General features: G+C 43.4%; 2 protein-coding genes across 5 annotated transcripts; one reads left to right on the top strand and one right to left on the bottom strand.

Moving 5' to 3' along the window:
- Window positions 1–336: 336 nt before the first annotated feature.
- Window positions 337–10,026, top strand: hpcal1 (hippocalcin-like 1). 4 transcript variants are annotated; one of them, XM_023974292.2, is made up of 4 exons: window positions 337–704; window positions 7,508–8,188; window positions 9,496–9,601; window positions 9,880–10,026. In XM_023974292.2, the coding sequence occupies exons 2-4, from the start codon at window positions 7,811–7,813 to the stop codon at window positions 9,975–9,977; spliced, it is 582 nt and encodes a 193-aa protein (XP_023830060.1). In that variant the 5' UTR covers window positions 337–704; window positions 7,508–7,810; the 3' UTR covers window positions 9,978–10,026. The 4 variants fall into 4 exon arrangements, with proteins under 4 accessions (XP_023830060.1, XP_023830059.1, XP_023830061.1 ...); XM_023974291.2 differs by having other exon boundaries at window positions 337–719; XM_023974293.2 differs by having other exon boundaries at window positions 416–704; window positions 7,514–8,188.
- Window positions 10,027–12,179: 2,153 nt separating this feature from the next.
- On the bottom strand, window positions 12,180–18,175 carry LOC111954506 (protein disulfide-isomerase A6). The gene is made up of 12 exons (XM_023974290.2): window positions 18,069–18,175; window positions 17,363–17,504; window positions 16,799–16,856; window positions 16,264–16,390; window positions 15,049–15,155; window positions 14,521–14,766; window positions 14,145–14,285; window positions 13,830–13,914; window positions 13,556–13,628; window positions 13,182–13,340; window positions 12,802–12,898; window positions 12,180–12,385 (listed from the first exon to the last, which is right to left on the bottom strand). Exons 1-12 carry the CDS (start codon window positions 18,085–18,087, stop codon window positions 12,314–12,316), a joined length of 1,326 nt encoding a protein of 441 aa, XP_023830058.1. The 5' UTR covers window positions 18,088–18,175; the 3' UTR covers window positions 12,180–12,313.
- Between the last annotated feature and the right edge of the window lie 2,136 nt (window positions 18,176–20,311).

Below are 20,311 nucleotides of genomic sequence, written 5' to 3'. Positions count from 1 at the left end.
CACCAAACGTTTAAACAAATCCAGAATGTGCAATTAAATACCCACACCGATCAGATATCCTTCCATTGGACCTGCAGATTGTATTTGAGCCAACAGTTACAGTTACGTTCCCGCTACTGTATCAGCAGAGCAAATCTTGTGGTAGCGAGTGTGGATTGTTCTATATCCAAGTAGGAGGGGCCTATTGGCAGTAATATTACTTGAGAATTTATTACCGAAGCCTACATACAAAAATACATACACTCCATTGAGGGGAAGGGTTATTTTTTTTATTAAAGTAGCCTATCAAATGCCACTATGAGGCAGTATAAAAGTAAAACGACTGCTATTAGTTAGAAAAGACATCCCCCGCGAGAGAATTGGGCGAGTCCGGGTAAAGCAGAGCAGCCGTGTGTGTATGTGTCGTATATCATGCAAAATGAGGAACCAGCGTTGCAAGAAGAAGTTGTTTAGCCTGATCTCTGAATATATTTTAAAACAGAACTTCCTTCAAAAATACTTTTTAGTTGTGTAGTCCTTTCAATAGTTTAATGTTCAGACTGAATACGGTTGCTTATACAATCTCAAGGTAATTGTAACCTTAATTTACTTGAGTTTAGTTTTTCTATTGAAGCGTTAGAAATAAAAGTTAACGGTATTGAGCCGCAACTTGGACACAACCGGACTGGATAGGCCTACCCATCTTCAGCCGACAGCACAACATCGTAAGCCAGGACTAAGTATGAAACGTTGAGTTTGTTGACAGTTCGATATTTATTTTAATAATTGTATATGCTCGATGTTGGCTCAATATGGCGATGCATTTATGTGCATAATCTTGCGTCCTTCAGACTGTAGTTTAAAATCGGCAACTTTCTTGCCATGGTTAGATATCTGATCATGCGTATGTCCATCTTGTCACAGTGGTGTTTTCTGCAGCCGATAGAAGCTCATATGGGGGTTATTGTGGGCTAGGAAAATAGAATGGCATATTATCTGCTTTATGTAAGGTGTGGCAATAGTCAAAGTCGATGTCATAGATTTTTTTAGGAAATATAAAAGGATTTATAAAAACATTGAGAGGATTATGGTTGAAGACATTGAATTATTTTTTCCAGCAGATATTATCACATTGTGTCATATTCTACACAATAATATTTTTTTTCTCTCAAGTCATTTATTTGGAGATAACAGAACAGGATGTTCAGAATGTATCAGGTACAACTAGTACTAGAATGAACCCTATTTTCTAACAAGTAGAATACAGACATGTGTCTGCGGTTCTATGTGCTCCATTTATATCTGCAATGCTTTGAATGCTGTGCCCAGTTGGAGATGTGCCCCAGTCGTTAGTTACTGCCTCCTCCCTTGCATAAGTCAGCCTTAGCACCATGGTGTTGCCGTGGAGACAGGTGTGTCAAGGGACTATATATGTCTGCTACAGTTCATGCTTTTCTGACACTGCCTCAGTAAACCTCACACACAGATGGACGTGAGAATGGTTTGGAAATGTATTTTGCCCTCCTCGATCAAATACTGGGTCATCTCCTGACCTAGCTTTTCTCAAAAGTCTCATCACAGCCAACTTTGACAGAGAGGTGTGAATGAGTGACTTTAACGGTAATCTTCCATAAAGACGTTCAGTTCACTAGTACATATTTAATTGAAGCCCAGTCAGCTTCACAGCATGCTACGGTAATGAGATGTTCAATGCCAGTACGCTGTCTAGCTAGGTTCTCTCTCCACAAGCACATCACGTGATGGATTGGCCATTTGCATTCGCAGCAAAACGCTATGATAAATACAGACGGACCAAATAATATTTTCTCTGTCCAATCCATCTCTGGAGCAGTAGTCAGCAATGGGAAATGTGCATGTTGACGCCCCCTGACAGACATCATTAAACGGAGCGCCATTGCCAACAATGCTATTCTGGGCCGATACTGGGAATTCTCCAAATGGTTGACAGCCTGCTGTTTGTTTTGAGTGTGATCATCTGGTTCACTGCAGCCGGAGAGAGTTGGTGCTTTGTGTTGGGGGGAATCTTTTGACACCAGTCAGGGTCTCCCCCGGCATGTGATGAGGTCACTAAGCCTGCCTGTAGGCCATGTGTAAGGTAACGAGCTCCACGGCAACGGTCACCGACACTGGGGTTAGGGGTTACTGGAGTCATGTGTGATTTACTGGACCTGATGATTTGCTACATACCGTTAGAAATGGAAGAGAGTGGAACTTTCGGGGATCAGAGGTGGGACAGGACTCCCCAGTCGGGAAAATGCATGCCGTGTGAGTGTGTGGAATCTGGAAGCTGTGCAAAATATTTTCATTAGCCAGTGGAAAAAGTGGAACAACGACAGCCATGGTTATTGGGTAAAAGGTTGATAGGGGGGGGGGGGCTTCTACAGACTACAGTAAGTGGTAGAGCCAGAGCAACAAGAGAAAGACTGTTGCCGTGTTACTGAGAGGAAAGGCAGACATTGGTTGTGTCCAAAATGGCACCCTATTCCAATGTAGTGCGTTACTTTTGACCAGGTTCCATAGGGCTGTGGTCAAAGGAGTGCACAAGGCCTAAATAAGGAATAGGGTGCCTTTTGGGACGCAAGCATTGAATGTGAAATAATAATCTCACGGGGCTGCTCATGGTGTGAACGTGCTGTGGAAGGAATCTAGGTTTAATAGGGGACAACCAGTTTCTCAATCGCAGAACATAGGCCTAATGGATGTCACTGGAATTAATATGTGAATTTAGTGAGGCCTGTTCTTTTCCCACAAACAAATCAAAAGTGTGGTTCTATCAGCATATGAAAACACGCAAACTAAACAATTTTTTCTGGTTGGTAAAAAAAGCATGATCTTACAACAGATAGCACAATGAACCGTCTGCACTTCGCATAGGAGTGACGCCACCTGCTTGAATACCTGTTGGAACGCAATGGGGAAAAATAACAAAGGGATAGTTCACCCAAATGACATATTGGTTTGCTTACCCTGTAAACAGTCTATGGACAAGGTATGACAGCAATCCAAATAGCACCAGTCAGTAACATTTTCCACCATCTCCACCATGATACAGTCTACAAGGAGGAAGGGAAACGTCATTATACTGCCACCTTCATGCCATAAAAACAGACAAAGACAAACTGCAACGTGCTGACGTGGTACCACACTTGATACATTTTTTTTGTGGTAAAAGCTGCGGATGTTGGCTCAAACATTAATAATCTGTTAAGTGAACGTTGCAGTTTGTTTGAATCACAGCCAAATACTTTCTATACACAAGAAAACAGGGCTAGCTTGCCATCCCAACTTCTGTTCATGGCACTGAATACATCATTTGAATTGGCAGTATTAGGCTAAGGTTCTAGCTGTGAAAAAACCTGTCAAATGTAATGCTGTGTAACCTGCCAAGCACCAGACTGGGTAGATATCAGCCACTGACACGGTATGTGCATGACTGCCATTTTGTAGAACTTATTGTTCTAGGTCTGACAGGAGATCCACATAGCTTACAGTTCTTCCGTATGTAGCTCCTTTTCAGTAAGACATCCGCAAAGGAAGACATTGCTTTTAACAAACATCCTTCACTGTGTGTAAACCTGCATTGCTATCCAGCAAAATCTTCATCTTAAAAAATGACTACATGACATTGTTGCTATAGTGTTAATGCATTATCATACAACTGTATGATCAAGTGGTTACTTCATGGGCATCTATTGGAGTGTAGGCTACTAAGTGTTTTTAAAAACTTTAAAATTAGAAGTTAAAAAATTACAGCCATTTCTATCTGGAATGGAATCTTTTTGGATGTCTTGTGGGTTTGTGTGCAAGGAGGGAATAAATAGCAATATCTGTGTTTATGTCTGACCTAGCCCTGCCAAGCACAGTGAGTTGGCGTGGAAAACCGTCCATGTGACCATGTGACCCAGTCCAGGGTAGGCGATGCCTGTTGCATCCTGGGGGTGTTACACTCTGGGGCCAGGGGGTGCGGTCGGGCTCTGGATGGGTGTGTGTGTCTGTGATGTTTCATTCCCAGCTGTGCACAGCTGTAAACCAAGGGCTAGTGGTGGTGTGACAGGGAGAGTTCAGGCTACTCCCAATCCACTCACCGCCTTAGAGCTCCGTTTACATTGCGACTCAGATTGAGAACTGCAGGAAATTACATTAAGGACTGTGTAGTGTGGACACATGATTCTTTCCGAGACGAGAGGCCTTTCGAGAAGCTTGTTAGAGCACAGTCACAAGCCCAATTAGTTTCTGTCCTCTGCTACTGTCTCTGGTATAATCTGTCCTGTGCCAATAATCTCAGAGGACAGAGAGAAAGAGAGGTAAACAGAGAAAGAGAGGACAGAGCGAAAGAGAGGTAAACAGAGAAAGAGAGGACAGGGAGAAAGAGAGGTAAACAGAGAAAGAGAGGTAAACAGAGAAAGAGAGGACAGAGAGAAAGGGAGGTAAACAAAGAAAGAGAGGACAGAGAGAAAGGGAGGTAAACAAAGAAAGAGAGGACAGAGAGAAAGAGAGGACAGAGAGAAAGAGAGGTAAACAGAGAAAGAGAGGTAAACAGAGAAAGAGAGGACAGAGAGAAAGAGAGGACAGAGAGAAAGAGAGGTAAACAGAGAAAGAGAGGACAGAGAGAAAGAGAGGACAGAGCGAAAGAGAGGTAAACAGAGAAAGAGAGGTAAACAGAGAACAGGATCATATGACCTTTTCTCTCTGGCCAATAAAAGCTTTGTTGGTAAAGTGGAGGGAGAGGAAGTGTTATATAATGTGTCATTAAATGTGTGCCATGTGTGTGCAGTCACCGCGGCTCCCATGGTATAGCCTACCTAGAAATTAGGGTTTTCCTTTGATACATGTTACTTTTTCTATTGCAAGTTCTCTTTCTCTCTCTCCCACACACGGACACATGCACACCACGCACGCAGTTTTACAATGATGCCCTCAAAAAGGCCCAAGAAGCCCCCTGCAGTGGCACATTTCTTTCAATTTTCCCAGTAGGCTAATTAGATGCGGTCTCTTATGAATCTGTGATAAGAAACGACCAATATGCTGTGATGCCAGATACCCTGTTATTCCCCTCTTTTTCACACATTCTTTCTTTCTCTCCCTCACTCTCTCTTGCACATACACACACACATACAACTCAAAACCCCTGCCTGTGTGTGTAACCGCCTCCCACTTGGCCTAACCTAGTTACCTGGATTATCTAATGGTTGGCTGGCTTCTGAGGTAACAACAGCTTCTTGTACCGTGCTGACCTTTTTGAGAGACAAGACTGACGTATTGAATCCTAGAATGCTCCCAGCCACTCTCCTTCCATCGCATGGCAAACGGTCGATAAATTCTCACCGCGTGAGGGCATTCAAATGGTTGCCTTGGAGACCAGGTCTCGCCCTCCCGAGTGGCACTCGGAGCATCTCAGTTGTCATCTTATCAGTATCACTCTGCCACTGCTCATAGGCTGTTCAAAGCCTCTTCGGTCAAACGTTATAATTAAGCAATAAGGCACGAGTGGGTGTGGTGTATATACAGTGGGGAGAACAAGTATTTGATACACTGCCGATTTTGCAGGTTTTCCTACTTACAAAGCATGTAGAGGTCTGTAATTTTTATCATAGGTACACTTCAACTGTGAGAGACGGAATCTAAAACAAAAATCCAGAAAATTACATTGTATGATTTTTAAGTAATTCATTTGCATTTTATTGCATGACGTAAGTATTTGATCACCTACCAACCAGTAAGAATTCCGGCTCTCACAGACCTGTTAGTTTTTCTTTAAGAAGCCCTCCTGTTCTCCACTCATTACCTGTATTAACTGCACCTGTTTGAACTCGTTACCAGTATAAAAGACACCTGTCCATACACTCAATCAAACAGACTCCAACCTCTCCACAATGGCCATGACCAGAGAGCTGTGTAAGGACATCAGGGATAGAATTGTAGACCTGCACAAGGCTGGGATGGGCTACAGGACAATAGGCAAGCAGCTTGGTGAGAAGGCAACAACTGTTGGCGTAATTATTAGAAAATGGAAGAAGTTCAAGATGACGGTCAATCACCCTCGGTCTGGGGCTCCATGCAAGATCTCACCTCGTGGGGCATCAATGATCATGAGGAAGGTGGGGATCAAGCCCTAGAACTACACGGCAGGACCTGGTCAATGACCTGAAGAGAGCTGGGACCACAGTCTCAAAGAAAACCATTAGTAACACACTACGCGTCATGGATTAAAATCCTGCAGCGCACGCAAGGTCCCCTGCTCAAGCCAGCGCATGTCCAGGCCCGTCTGAAGTTTGCCAATGACCATCTGGATGATCCAGAGGAGACATGGGAGAAGGTCATGTGGTCTGATGAGACAAAAATAGAGCTTTTTGGTCTAAACTCCACTCACCGTGTTTGGAGGAAGAAGAAGGATGAGTACAACCCCAAGAACACCATCCCAACCGTGAAGCATGGAGGTGGAAACATCATTCTTTGGGATGCTTTTCTGCAAAGGGGACAGGACGACTGCACTGTATTGAAGGAGAGGATGGATGGGGTCATGTATCGCGAGATCTTGGCCACACCCTCATTCCCTCAGTAAGAGCATTGAAGATGGGTCATGGCTGGGTCTTCCAGCATGACAACGACCCAAAACACACAGCCAGGGCAACTAAGGAGTAGCTCCGTAAGAAGCATCTCAAGGTCCTGGAGTGGCCTAGCCAGTCTCCAGACCTGAACCCAATAGAAAATCTTTGGAGGGAGCTGAAAGTCCGTATTGCCCAGCGACAGCCCCGAAACCTGAAGGATCTGGAGATGATCTGTAGGGAGGAGTGGGCCAAAATCCCTGCTGCAGTGTGCAAACCTAGTCAAGAACTACAGGAAACGTATGATCTGTAATTGCAAACAAAGGTTTCTCTACCAAATATTAAGTTCTGCTTTTCTGATGTATCAAATACTTATGTCATGCAATAAAATGCAAATTAATTACTTAAAAATCATACAATGTGATTTTCTGGATTTTTGTTTTAGATTCCGTCTCTCATAGTTGAAGTGTACCTATGATAAAAATTACAGACCTCTACATGCTTTGTAAGTAGGAAAACCTGCAAAATCGGCAGTGTATCAAATACTTGTTCTCCCCACTGTATACCATGGCTAAGGGGTGTTCTTAAGCACGACGCAACGCGGAGTGCCTGGATACAGCCCTTAAAAGTGGTATATTGGCCGTATATCACAACCCCCCGAGGTGCCTTATTGCTATTATAAACTGGATACCAACGTAATTAGAGTAGTAAAAATAAATATTTTGTCATACCCGTGGTATACGGTCTGATATACCACGGCTGTCATCCAATCAGCATTCAGGGCTCGAACCACCCAGTTTATAATAACCATCATTCAGTATGAATCAACATTTGGCTGTTTAAGGTGGTTCTTCAACCTCACAAGTTATTATACAACATCCAGACAAATTGGTTTAATTAAAACCGCACTATCACTGGTGTTTCACTTGACGTTGCTAATGAGAGTGTTCCATCTCCCGTAGGAACAGAGGAAGAGGACATTGATCGAGCAGCCAGCCAACAGACAGACATCTTGAGGAGAGCAGAAAGGGACCTGCAGCCAGCCAGCAGACAGACATCTTGAGGAGAGCGGAAGGGGACCTGCAGCCAGCCAGCAGACAGACATCTTGAGGACAGCAGAAGGGGGACCTGCAACCTGCGTGGTGGAGATCAGGTCCCAAGACTAGCAGCCCAGTAGACTGTGAAAGAGGCTCCACATTACATTTCACCGTAATTTAACCAGGAAAGACCCTCGAGGTTCTAAACTTTGTTGCAGAGAGGCAGTCATGGGGAAACAGAACAGCAAACTGCGTCCCGAAGTGCTGAACGACCTGCGCGAGAACACAGAATTTTCTGACCACGAGCTTCAGGAATGGTACAGAGGCTTCCTCAAAGACTGCCCCACGGGCCACCTGACCGTCGAAGAGTTCAAGAAGATCTACGCCAACTTCTTCCCGTATGGCGACGCTTCCAAGTTCGCCGAGCACGTCTTCCGGACATTCGACACCAACGGCGACGCCACCATTGACTTCCGGGAGTTCATCATTGCGCTGAGCGTTACGTCGCGCGGCGGCCTGGAGCAGAAGCTGCGCTGGGCCTTCAGTATGTATGACCTGGACGGGAACGGTTACATCAGCCGGGCTGAGATGCTGGAGATTGTACAGGTGAGATGTAGTCTACCAATGAGGTGAGGTAGTTCTGATGGCTCAGTGAACCTTTTTCAATAAACCTCTGAGGGTTTTCCATTGAGTGTCCCAACAGGAATAGCCAAAGAACCATTTCTAGTTCTAGGAAGCACCTTTTATTCTAACAGTACATGGTGCTAGCAGTACCAGGGTTGTGGGTGTGATTCCTGCATGCACCACATATTCTGAATATGTGTCATTGTCAATGTTGATAGTTCTGTCTGTTGCTTTGGATAACAATGACTGATAGATGGCCATATTAATGGTAGACTCAGCGATATGACGTTGCATGCACGAAGTAAGGACAATATCCGGTCAATTTTCGCAACAACTAATCACGAGACTAAACTTCTTTGATGTTTTGATCCCATAGCTTGAAAAAGAAAAGGAGAGCCTCACTCTAGGACCTCAGATGCAATAATTTAATAACCAGGGTTTTGACAGACAAGCTGTCTGGATCTGAGCTTCTTTTCTTTCTCAAGTGTTCTACTCTGCTAGCCAGCACCTCGCCTAAACAGGTGTGCGTTTGTTTCGCCTCCAGATCGATCCCATAGCTACCACACTGTAGCGTGAAGCGCACCTGTGCACATGTGCAGATACTCTGTGTGACCATGTGAGAGCAAAGTCTTGCATTGCGCTCATCGCAATATCTGCGGTGCTGCTCGTTGCAACGTCATCTTGCTGAGTCTACCTTTAAATTGCCATACTTTTCACTGTGGATTCTAAAGACCTCCGACAGGATCTCTCTCTCTCCTATTTACGACTTTTCTTTTACTGTATATATCTGAGTGATATGTTCTTTATTACTCACATCCGTGACATCATAAACATATTTTCACCACAAGTCATGAACATTGGCTGCTACTTGTTCTCCTTTTATTATCCTTTATCAACATGGTGATATTTGCTCTCCCCACCATCGTGGCCTGAGCAGCCTGTCCCGTATCAGTGTTGGCTCAGGCGATTGTGTGTGGTGCTGATACAAACGAACCTGAGTAAACAAATTGCCTTGTTAAAGTGTCCTCAGACTACATGCTCCTGTCTCATTGATGTTTTTATAAAGCCAGAGACCCCGTGATGATTTTTCCAGGTGGTAACCTGACTGCAGAATAGTTCCATTCTGACAGAGAACATTGAATCATTTTTTTAAGGCACTATTTGCGATTTACCCTGTTGTTTAATGGTCAAACTGTATACACATTGATTCTTGAAGAATGTAACTTTTTAATTCCTTACGAGCTTAATGAAACTGTTTTGCCCAAGATACATTCTTCTTCCTTCCGCAGGCGATCTACAAGATGGTGTCCTCAGTGATGAAGATGCCAGAAGATGAGTCGACGCCAGAGAAACGGACAGATAAAATCTTCAGACAGATGGACGTAGACAAAGACGGTGAGTTTTTCTTTGCTTTTAAACATCTCGTTCTTCGACTTGTTCTAGTGACATAATCATTTACAGTGCAAACTTGAGTCCACAAAACCTGAGCCTACAGTATGTCTTGAATGGGTATTTCACTTGAGCTCTTATGTGCTATGTCTGTGTATTGAAACAGTATGGATTTCTGGTGGCCTCGTTCAGAGGTTTTCTCCCCCCTGCTGTGCAAATAATGTGCTTTTTGGTGTTTATAGTGTAGTGTGTGTTGCTAACCTGGGGTCCCTTCTGGACTATAGGCAAACTCTCTCTGGAGGAGTTCATCAAAGGTGCCAAGAGTGACCCTTCCATCGTCCGGCTCCTGCAATCTGACCAGGGGACCTCTCGCCAGTTCTGAAGACATAAACAAACACACAGTTCTGAAGACAGGAAAGTGGAGAGAGCACTGTATCATCCCCCATCCAACACACACACACGAGAAAGAGGTAGAAGAGGCACAGTTGTCATTACAACACCCATATCAGGCAGCCATTTTGTATTCTCTCATTCCATGTCTTGTTTACATCATCAGTAGTTCCCTAGCCTGATCCCAGATCTGTTTGTTCTCTCTATTGCATGCAAGACAGCACAAACAGATCTGGGACCAGGATAGCAATTTCCAATATCCCAATGCAGCGGTTTCATGCATTCTACAGCGATATGTTTTGCATCATGAAACAAAAAGTTCTACACCCACAGTACCACTGATAGACTCTTATGACATTTCCTTGCAAATGTTTTACTTAATGTTTTATTTTAGCTTGCCTTACTTTAGTCAACGTGAAGTGCCATATCTAAATATTTGTACTGAATGTATTATTACACTAGTAAGTATTATGACTTTTCCCCCTGACGTGTTACGGTAAGAAGAAATCAACCAAAACCAATATTTTGTACGTCAACCGGCACGTAGCCTAACAATGAAGAGCGTTGGGACAGTAACTGAAGGGTTGCTGGTTTGAATCACCGAGCTGACTAGGTGAAAATTCTGTCAATGTACCCTTGAGCAAGACACTTAACCCTAATTATCTGCTAAATTACTAACACGTAAAAGCCATGGATCATCTCATTGTGACCTTTGCTCTAAATGTAATATTAGTTAGGGACATTCAAAAATGTTTTTCACTTTAACTATATACTGTTTCTGCAGCACAGGAATTTTGAAAATGAATGTTTTAATACCCAACTGTACAGAAAGTTCCAGTGATGTATTAAAACCAGTATCTTGTAATCTTTTGCAGTCACTGGTTTGTTTAGCTCCACAGGGCTTGCCAACAGAGTGGATTATCCCAGTTCACAATAAGCACACTTTGGTGACCCTGACCCTGAAAACTACACCGCAAACGTGTGTTTTTAGCCTGCTGCTCCAGAAGCACATCAGAAAAAGAAAAAAAAATGCAACTTTGTTTACTTCAGACTTCTTTATGGTAACAAAAAAAGGTCTGCAACGCAAGCCTTGCTTCACTAATATGCTGCTTTTACAGTTTGTGTAGCTAGGATGTCATGAGTACAGTGGGTTGGTTCCAATTGCGGGTGACTAAGGTTAAATACAGATACACGCTTGCAGTCTAGTGAAAGGGTTAGAGGTTCCCTACAGTCCAGTTAGAGGTTATAGCTGTGCCTGAGCTCTGCTTGTCATTCTCAGCAATTTACATGAATAATGAAACAGACTTTTTATTCTCTTTATTATTTTTTAACAATTTCATTTTGTTTTCACACAATCAAAATAAAGTTGTGTAAGAAGAATCTACACAAGAAGTCCCACATTCCCCTTTGTCCTGCACAGACAATGTAAAATCACTGCTGTTCTCACCGAGAAAAAAAATAAAGACTAAATCAGAAAATATAATGTTCAGCAGGTCTGTAAGGCAAAGTCTTGGAGTTAGAGGATTCTAGATGGATATAACCTGTTTTGGCATGGACATTGAGGGCTTCCACCATTTTAAAGTAGTCAACTGGGTGGGGATTCCTATGGGATAAGGAAGGATCACATGATTTCATCCTGGTCATCAGGAGGGATCAGCCAATGAATGACACACTCTTGAGCAAACATTCCATAACTGCAGTTGCCAGTAAATCGCCAACTTTGGCTTTATACCGGTTCAAACATAACACTAGGTGGCAGTGCACCTATTCAGTTTGCTTGCCAACTTCTAGAAGACAAATGGACTACTTCAAAATGGAGATTGCCTCAATGGCGCTGCCTGTGCACTCAGACACCATAATGGGACATATATAAAAGATAATTTCTCTATGGGCGAAGTCTACTGCAGGCCACGCCTCCCCACTTGACAAACAGACGGAGATGATGTGAGAAGCTGCATGTCTCTCTGGCCCTGTTCAAATACTTCAGAAATGTATACTTATTTCCTTACCTTCTACCTTCCTTTAAATAATCACAGATCTGAATTGGTTGGATTGGTCAAATTGGCTGGTAACCTTGCTTTCACCTCTCCTATCACTTATAGATCTGTGCTCTATCAAGGTAACAAAGGAAGGATACTTTTCTGAATTATTCAAACAGGGTTATGCTCTTCATTTCTTTCCTCTTCTGGAGTACTTCAGTAACCGAGCGACCCAATCTACACATTGTTCCATGGGAGAGGAGAGACGGGTCGCACCAAGTTAGACCAGACACACAAGATGGCGCCCAACCGTATCCGTCTGGATCGGCCCGCCCGGAAAGCTGGGCTCTCACAACTCTTCCTTCCCAATGTCGTCGTCCAAGTCCACGTCACTCAGGTCGTAGTCATCCTCCACGGGGAGCTGGGGATAAAAGATGTAAGAACTGGCCAGACAATACAAAATATGGGTGGTAGTCATTAGTGTAAACAGTTGCAAACTACAGCAAAACATTTTGCAACATAAAAGTTTTTGAAAGAAAACAATATCAGATGATGACATTTCAGTCCGTTTGGTTTCTAGTCAATACTGCCCTGTGATGTATTCAATGAGTCTATTCTCCCTGACATATCTGTTCTACAATGTACATTTCTATCTGGACGTTTGGTAATGTTCTGTAACGTTACATCCTCCTGAACAGGCCCCAGGCAAGACTCATCCAAAGCCATTCTTCACCATTTCAAAAGAAGCTCAAGTCACCTCGTTCAACCTGATGTATTCCTATTATGGTAGGAATACATCAGCATCCCATCCACCCCGTGACCTTTGACCCTTCTCACCTCTCCATCTTTGCCGTCCCAGGCATCAACTGAGTTGATCTTAGGCAAAGCCCCGCCCCCAACGGTAGCAGTGGAGCCACGGCCTACAGACAGATCCCTAGGAGAGACAGAGAAGATACACCTCAGAATGCTACTGTGGAAATACTGTATACTGATTGGCTGTTCACAAGGACTTTAAAATCAGCTTGGACAGAAGCATTCAGATCCAGTATCTCGCCAGGAAGAGAGTTGGGCATGGGTCGGTCCCAAATGGCACCCTATTCCCTTTATAATGCACTACTTTTGACCAGGGGAAATAGGGAATAGGGTGCAGTTGGGACGCATCCATGAGCTACTCTATACTGTGTAAAGCACAAAATGAGCAGACAGCGCCCCCCTACCTGAGGAACTCGTTAATGCCGGTCTCGCTGAAAGAGCCCTTGAGCAGTGCGAACTTCATCTTGCGGGCGTTGATGGCCGTCATGGCGGGGTAGCCGAACCCTCCAATGCCCAGCGACGCCTCCAGCTCCATCTGAGCACCAGCCTCAGTCCACAGCCAGCTAGAGAGAGATAATCAAATTACACTAAATAAATTCTATTGGGTTGAGTTGACCCATCCAGAGTATGAGATCAAATTCATTCAGTCAGACAGTTTGAAATCGACTGCACTGAATAAATCCTATTGAGTACTTCTTTAGGATACAATAATTTGTAAAATCAGTCATTCTGCTGAGTCGGTGATACGCTCAAACACAGCCTCTTTCTATATACTGACCCCCACATTTTCTTCTTGTACTTCTCTGCCATCTTCATCATCACCTCCAGGTAGCTGTTCCTGCCTGCTGCACCTGTAACAAGGCAAGAGGAAGGAAAGGGACAGTTCAGTCTTGTACAGATCCAAAATGGCTGATCAATGCACCGTCATGAGGTACAATGACTAACTGCCATATCAATAGCCTGAGAATATAAGCATAAATTGATATAATAGAAGTTAGCATAGTAAACTGGTCAGAACTGGTCCAAACTGGCATAGAGTAGTTCCATCTAACCTGTGTCCAGGATGTGGGGCAGCACAGCGATGACACAGAGCTGGTAGTCATCGCAGGTCTTCTTCAGGACATCTGCGTTAAGGATCTGAGAGTCACACACACACACACACCATTCAGAATCGAACAGTCTGTCTTAAGAGGAACACTAATCTTCAAAAGGAAGATTATCTTCTAGTTCAAATATATATATTTTTATTATGATTAACTTTGATGGAGAGCATAAAAACGATATCTTGGAGCCTTGTGGGTTACAATCTTATTGTTTTAATGCTCTCAAACACACACACCCAGACAGACACACACACACACATCTACCTCAAGCAGTTCTGGAGGAGCGGCGTTGTCAGAGAACAGGTCCAGAGCGCGGGCAATGATGTCACCTCGGGTCCTCCCCCCCTGGTAGTCCTCAGGCTCCTCCCCCTTCTTGAAGATCTTAATTGTGGGGAATCCACGGACCTGCAGATACGGAAAGAGAAACGGGAAAAACCTCAGTCCTCAGCCACAAATGTTGTGGGACGTTTCTGGTAGAAATGTCCTGAATAGAGCAGACACGATTCCTGTATTTCTATATAAATCAGAGTGTTAGAAATATATAATGTAGAACAATCTGAACGTTCTGCTGTTGTGTGCAGACAGACATCAGTGGTGATGCTACACTGATAGTATCTGACTGGTGGCTGTTCCTGCTCACCCCGTAGCGGCTGGCCAGACCCTGTTGCACAGTGGCGTCCACGGCTCCCAGGTGGACCTTGTCCTTGGTCTGCTCCTTGACGGCCGAGGCTGCAGCCGCCCACTCAGGCTCCAGGCTCTTGCAGTGGCCACACCAGGGGGCAAAGAACTCCACCAACCACACTTCACCACTGTCCAGAACCAGCCGGTCAAAGTTGTCATCAGTCAGCTCCACAACATTCTTCTTACTTCCACCACCACCACCACTCTGGAGAAAGAGTATGTTTACTTAGACGTACCGCTTACACTCTGCGCAAAATGTTTAAACAAGTAGACTGTAATTTTATTTAATTATTTCAACACGTTGCTAAATCTGGCTAAATTTATGTTGTAGGACACCGGACTCATGTTCAATAGGGTACAATGTAGCAAAACATTTTGTGACGGAAAATAACTAGTGTTCTTGTTGGACAGGTAGTACCTCCATATTTCACTTTAAACATTTTGTCCATACTGAACATGACCCAGCCGAGGTGTCAGTAGTAGTTACCTGTCTGCTGTAGTCAGAACCACCTGACCTGCCACTCATCCTGTCCTTCACTAGAGTACGGAGAGTATTCAGGGCTCCGTCCACTATGGCCTGGCTACTACGCCCACCTGAGGGAGGGAGATTATCAACACCATTAAAGCCCAGCAATCCGAACACATTCATGTATTGTTGTCTTGACCTTTTTATCCTTTGTGCTGTTGTCTGTGCCTAAATGTTTGTACCATGTTTGTGTTTGTACCATGTTTGTGCTCCTACCATGTTGTGCTACTGCCATGTTGTGTTGCTACCATGCTGTGTTGTCATGTGCTGCTGCCATGTTGTGCTGCTGCCATGTTGTGTTGCTACCATGCTGTGTTGCTACCATGCTGTGTTGCTACCATGCTGTGTTGCCATGTGTTGCTGCCATGTTGTGTTGCTACCATGCGGTGTTGTCATGTTGTGTTGCTGCCATGCTGTGTTGTCATGTGTTGCTGCCATGCTGTTTTGTCATGTGTTGCTGCCATGCTGTGTTGCTACCATGCGGTGTTGTCATGTTGTGTTGCTGCCATGTTGTGTTGTCTTAGATCTCTATGTAGTGTTGTGATGTCTGTCGTGATGGTTGTTTTGTCCTACATTTATTTTTTTATCCCTGTCCCCGCAGGAAGCCTTTTGCCTCTTGGTAGGCCATCATTGTAAATAAGAATCTGTTCTGAATTGACTTGCCTAGTTAGATAAAGGTTCAATAAATACAAAATATTGCCAGAAAGTCACATGGGTTGTATTCACTAAACACCAAACGGAAGAAAACTAACCAAAAAATAGAAAGGGATAACCTGAACGTGTCAAATTAGAAACGCTTGTTTGTTTTTTTCGTTGCAAAAATGTTTTGCTATGGGTGTGCACTAATGAATACGACCCAGGGTTGTGTTTATTAGGCACCAAAGAGAATAAAATGGACTGAAACAGGGAGGGACTACCTGATCCAATAAGAAACGCTGATTTTCCTTTTCAATTGAAAAGCATTTAAAAATGTTTCCCATTGCTTGCCCTAATGAACACAACCCTGGTCCATGTTAAAGGTAACTTCCATATGACATCATAATACAGTATATGCCATTTAGCAGACGGCTCTACATGTGGTAGGAATTGAGCCTGAGGATGACGCTGTTTGCTTTATGATGTCATATCTCTGAGTCTACCTTTAAAGTCAGGGAAAGGCCCAGCTACTAGACATACCTTGGTAATCATCAGGCTTGTTCTTATTGGCCCCAAATATCTTGATGGAAGGGAAGCCTCTGACACCATACTGACCACCCAGGGACTTGTGCTGGTCGGCGTCCACCGCACCGACCTTAACGATGCCCTGGGGGGGGGGGAAACAGCGAGAGGTTACAGTCGCCACCATCATCATTACTGTTGCCAGAAATAGTCATTGCATCCCTCATTAGTATAGCTCATAGTGCGCTGGTGATCTCTATTTGTTTTGTACTAGAAAGATATACACCCAGGACATGACACTGACAAGCAGTAGCAGTAAAAGATGCAGCTGCTTATTGTGAATGCGGTATAGTGATCAACTGCTTATAGTTATCCAATTGTCCTGCACAGATGTGATGACTGCATGTGGAGTGCACTGTAGTAATGTGCACTTTATGTGGCTAGTGACATAATGCTTTAATAAAACAACTAAAGTTGAATTACAACATCTTAAGTTGAAATAATATTGGTGTAATATAAGTGACATAACACTAATAACAGATCTAGAGTTTACCTTCAAGGCTGTGGCTGTTTTCTTCCAGTCAGCAGTCAGGCTCTGGCAGTGTCCACACCTGTGGAGACAAACAGTTAGTCTTCCTGTTCCAGGCACCAGACTACACACAGCCTTATATCCATCTGCATTAGCAGAATACGATCACTGAGCGATAATGAGCAATTCTGGTTTTGCATAGACCTGCCACAGATGTTTTTCAGTCAGGATGCGTGCATTTGCTTCAAGTTTATGCCAAAGGGACGATGTGTTTACTAGCTACTATTTGAACTTTTATATCAATGTGTATTCAGTTATTAGAACGCTGCAGAAATGTTAATGACAATTTCCTATTCTTCTTGACAGACAATGTTTTCTGTTCTTCACAATACATCTCTATCCAAACTTTCTGTAACGCTACAACCTCCTGAATGCACCCCAGGTCTACAAACTATTTTGTGTGTCCCTCCTTGACAGGTTATTGGGATAAAGACATTTCATACAACACTAGCTGCTTGGTGGCAATTTAACCCTTGTGGGTAAGTTCTCAGTATCTCATTGGGCCCCCCATCAGATTTAACCACTCACCAAGGAGCGTAAAACTCAATGAGCCAGAGGCTGTCGCTCTGAAGAACCTCCCGGTTGAAGTTGGAGGGGTTGAGTTCAACGACATCATCATTAGCAGAGTAGAAGCCCTGGGCCATCAAGACCAGGGAACAACCCAAAACACCTGGTGAGAAAGAGGCAGAGGAAAGGAGGAGCTGAGTGTGAGGTGTGTATGTACATTGTCATATTGCATATGAAAACAAACACTGTCCAAGACCATGTTGGTAGCTTGAAATGATGCATACCAGTGAGTTAGCTGTTAATTGAACATTTGTATGTGTTAGCAAGTTATGTAGGGAATAGGCTACAGTTCAGCAGAATATATATATTTTTTAAGTTTGCACATCAAGCCAAACTCCAGATAGCTAGCTAAGGTTAAAATGGTTAACTAGTTTACAATCCAGAACCTATTTCATCAGGTTTGAATTTAGCTTGTCGTCTTTTAGCCATCTTGTCGTTGTCACTAGTTAACTAGCCTAGGTCACGAATTATTAATATTGCCACAGAGTGAATCAAAATATAATCTGATTCAGTAGCATTAACGTCAGATAGCTAGCAATCTTGGATACATATTATGGCCACCATGACCGAACCTTAGCTAAATAGCTTTGTTCTTTTTTTACAATGGCAATAACTACAAACCAATATAATACTAGTAAATCTGAACAAGCTGTTTAGACGTTCTTACCAACTAAAAGCCCTCTCATGATTCCAGCGGATCTCTGTGGACCAGTCCAATGTAATTGTCCTGAGCAGCTCTGTTGCAGAAAAGGACCAGCGCTACAAAAAGAGAGGGCGAAATTGTTTTACCGTGGCCCACGCTGATTGGCTCCCTGCCGGCTGTGCCGCGCCACGTCCAATCAGAACTCGACGTGTAGTTTCCCAGCCAGTACAGGATGGCGTGTAAAAGAATCACAGGAAGATGTGTGGAGAGTTAAAGCTATGGTGGAGAGCCAAGATGCTTTCAGTCACGACCGGTCCGCTCATTAGGGAGGATTAGGCGACCGCCTATGGCGAAAGATTGACAAGGGCGGAATTTTCTGAGCTAAACTGACCGAGACGCACCTCCAACAACAACACATAACACCTTACATAATTCTGCCTCAAAATAACGACAATTTCTGTCAACCAGTGCCATATGGGCTTTTTAGGTGAGCGCTGATGCCGCCCTTTGATAAGCAGTGCCCACTTTGTCAAAGGCAGGGCACAAAATACTTTGCTTGCCCATTCCCAGCGCACTTCTCCCGGGTTCTGTTGGAGAGATGCATCACTGCAGCACTACACCAACGTTCCATCAAAAAAAAAAGATCTAATATAAATCATGTAGCAGATATAGGATATGGTAGAAAGAGTCTGTGGCCTTTTCTGTAGCCTACAGGCTGGACATAAAATGTATGACAATGTAATGAGACAGACACTTTTTACATCATGCAAGTTTCTCCAATCAAGCCTAACCTAAATGGCGCTCAATTAAATAAAAAAATGCAGCTGTCATGTTAACAAACAACATATCCTAAAAAACAGGAATGGTCAATGTAAAATGGACAATATGGAATGGACAATCACAACTGTTGTCCAGGAGTTTCACCCCATTGTCATGATCAGTGGTTTGAAGTTTGTATCTGTCAATTATTGACACGCTGATCATAGCAAAAAGAAAATACTTCTGCATTTCCCACTGTGTAAACACATTGCAAATAGGCCTCGCTATAACTCCTGATGAAGTTGGGTAGCATATATTCAGAGCTTAAATAGCGAAATTGATTAGTCACAGGAATCAGGACTAATAAAGCCAATGCAATGGCCTGTTTTACAAAAGGTGGGTCTACCAGATGGATGGGCATTCATAAAATTCCATTGTGACATCGTAGGCTACACTCCAGTAAGCACGAGCCGACATCTTCTGGACATCTGTTTTTGGTCTGGTCCAGACGTCGTTTTTTTGGTGTTTTACAAACGGTAGGCTTGCCACATAGATAGACATTCATAAAATTCAATGTCAGGCAACACTGTAGGCTACACCTCAGTAAGCACGGACCAACGCCTTTTGGAGGTCTATTTTGGCGCAGTTCCGGACCGGCCTTGATTTCCAGCCACGGACATTGATTTTTGGTCCAAACATAGACGTCTATAAATTACTTATGTTCAACTTTCATTGAGAACCAAACATTTGCCTGATTTCAACACCCGGAAAACAGATATTTTCAGCATCTTTAAAATACGTATTTTCAGTGTCTGTAAAATATGTATTTTCAACATCTGGAAAATAAGTATTTTCAACTTTGGTTCAGAACCGAAAATTAACTTGATTTCAACATCCAGAAAATGTGTTTTTTTTACATCCGGAAAATACCTTTTCACCTTCCATTCAGAACCTAAATTGAACTTAACTTCAACCTTTGGAAAATACGTATTTTAGACGTCTTTTCAACTGAATTTTGCGGGGCGCATTTTTGAGGGAGCCGCATTTTTTGATTTTGCCTATGGCGGTAGAACGCCAAGGACCGGCCCTGCTTTCACTCCAAGGTTTTTTTCTACAACCACAATGCAGTTCATTAGTCTTAACACCATAGATTAAAATCTAAAAGTAATTTTTTCCCACATGTGATTTCTTACAATGATTTTGCTTTGTTTGTTGCATATGCTTAAGGTTCCCATATGGCTAAAGTTATCCAATATTTGGATGTGTTCTTAGGAAACCCTCCACTTGAGTTCTTATGATGTGGAATGATTGATTGCCTAAAATCTGTAGGTTATGCTATTCAAGTTGAAATAGGGCTGCTCCGGCTCCTTGTCTGTAACCTACACATTTCTTAGTGTAAAAAAACTACCCAGGGGGCATTTCTAGATGAGCCAAAGTTTTGCATTTAGGCCTACAGTAGGTTGGACTTTGTTTGTTGCTTAAATCAATCAATTATACAATCTTGGGGA

Source organism: Salvelinus sp. IW2-2015, linkage group LG28 (genome assembly GCF_002910315.2).
Source record: "Salvelinus sp. IW2-2015 linkage group LG28, ASM291031v2, whole genome shotgun sequence".
Lineage (NCBI taxonomy): Eukaryota > Metazoa > Chordata > Actinopteri > Salmoniformes > Salmonidae > Salvelinus > Salvelinus sp. IW2-2015.
This window is presented reverse-complemented; position numbering and strand designations above follow the sequence as displayed.

Bases quoted from the DNA above. Each gene is read 5' to 3' on its own strand.
- LOC111954506 (XM_023974290.2), bottom strand. The intron at 16,857-17,362 runs GTGAGTGGTTAA...TTGTCTCCACAG, and splicing joins ATTGAGTTTTACGCTCCTTG to GTGTGGACACTGCCAGAGCC. The intron at 14,286-14,520 runs GTGAGCAGGAAC...CCGTATCTGCAG, and splicing joins GTCTGGCCAGCCGCTACGGG to GTCCGTGGATTCCCCACAAT.
- hpcal1 (XM_023974292.2), top strand. From the start codon at position 7,811: ATGGGGAAACAGAACAGCAAACTGCGTCCCGAAGTGCTGAACGACCTG. The intron at 8,189-9,495 runs GTGAGATGTAGT...TTCCTTCCGCAG, and splicing joins AGATGCTGGAGATTGTACAG to GCGATCTACAAGATGGTGTC. The intron at 9,602-9,879 runs GTGAGTTTTTCT...TCTGGACTATAG, and splicing joins GATGGACGTAGACAAAGACG to GCAAACTCTCTCTGGAGGAG.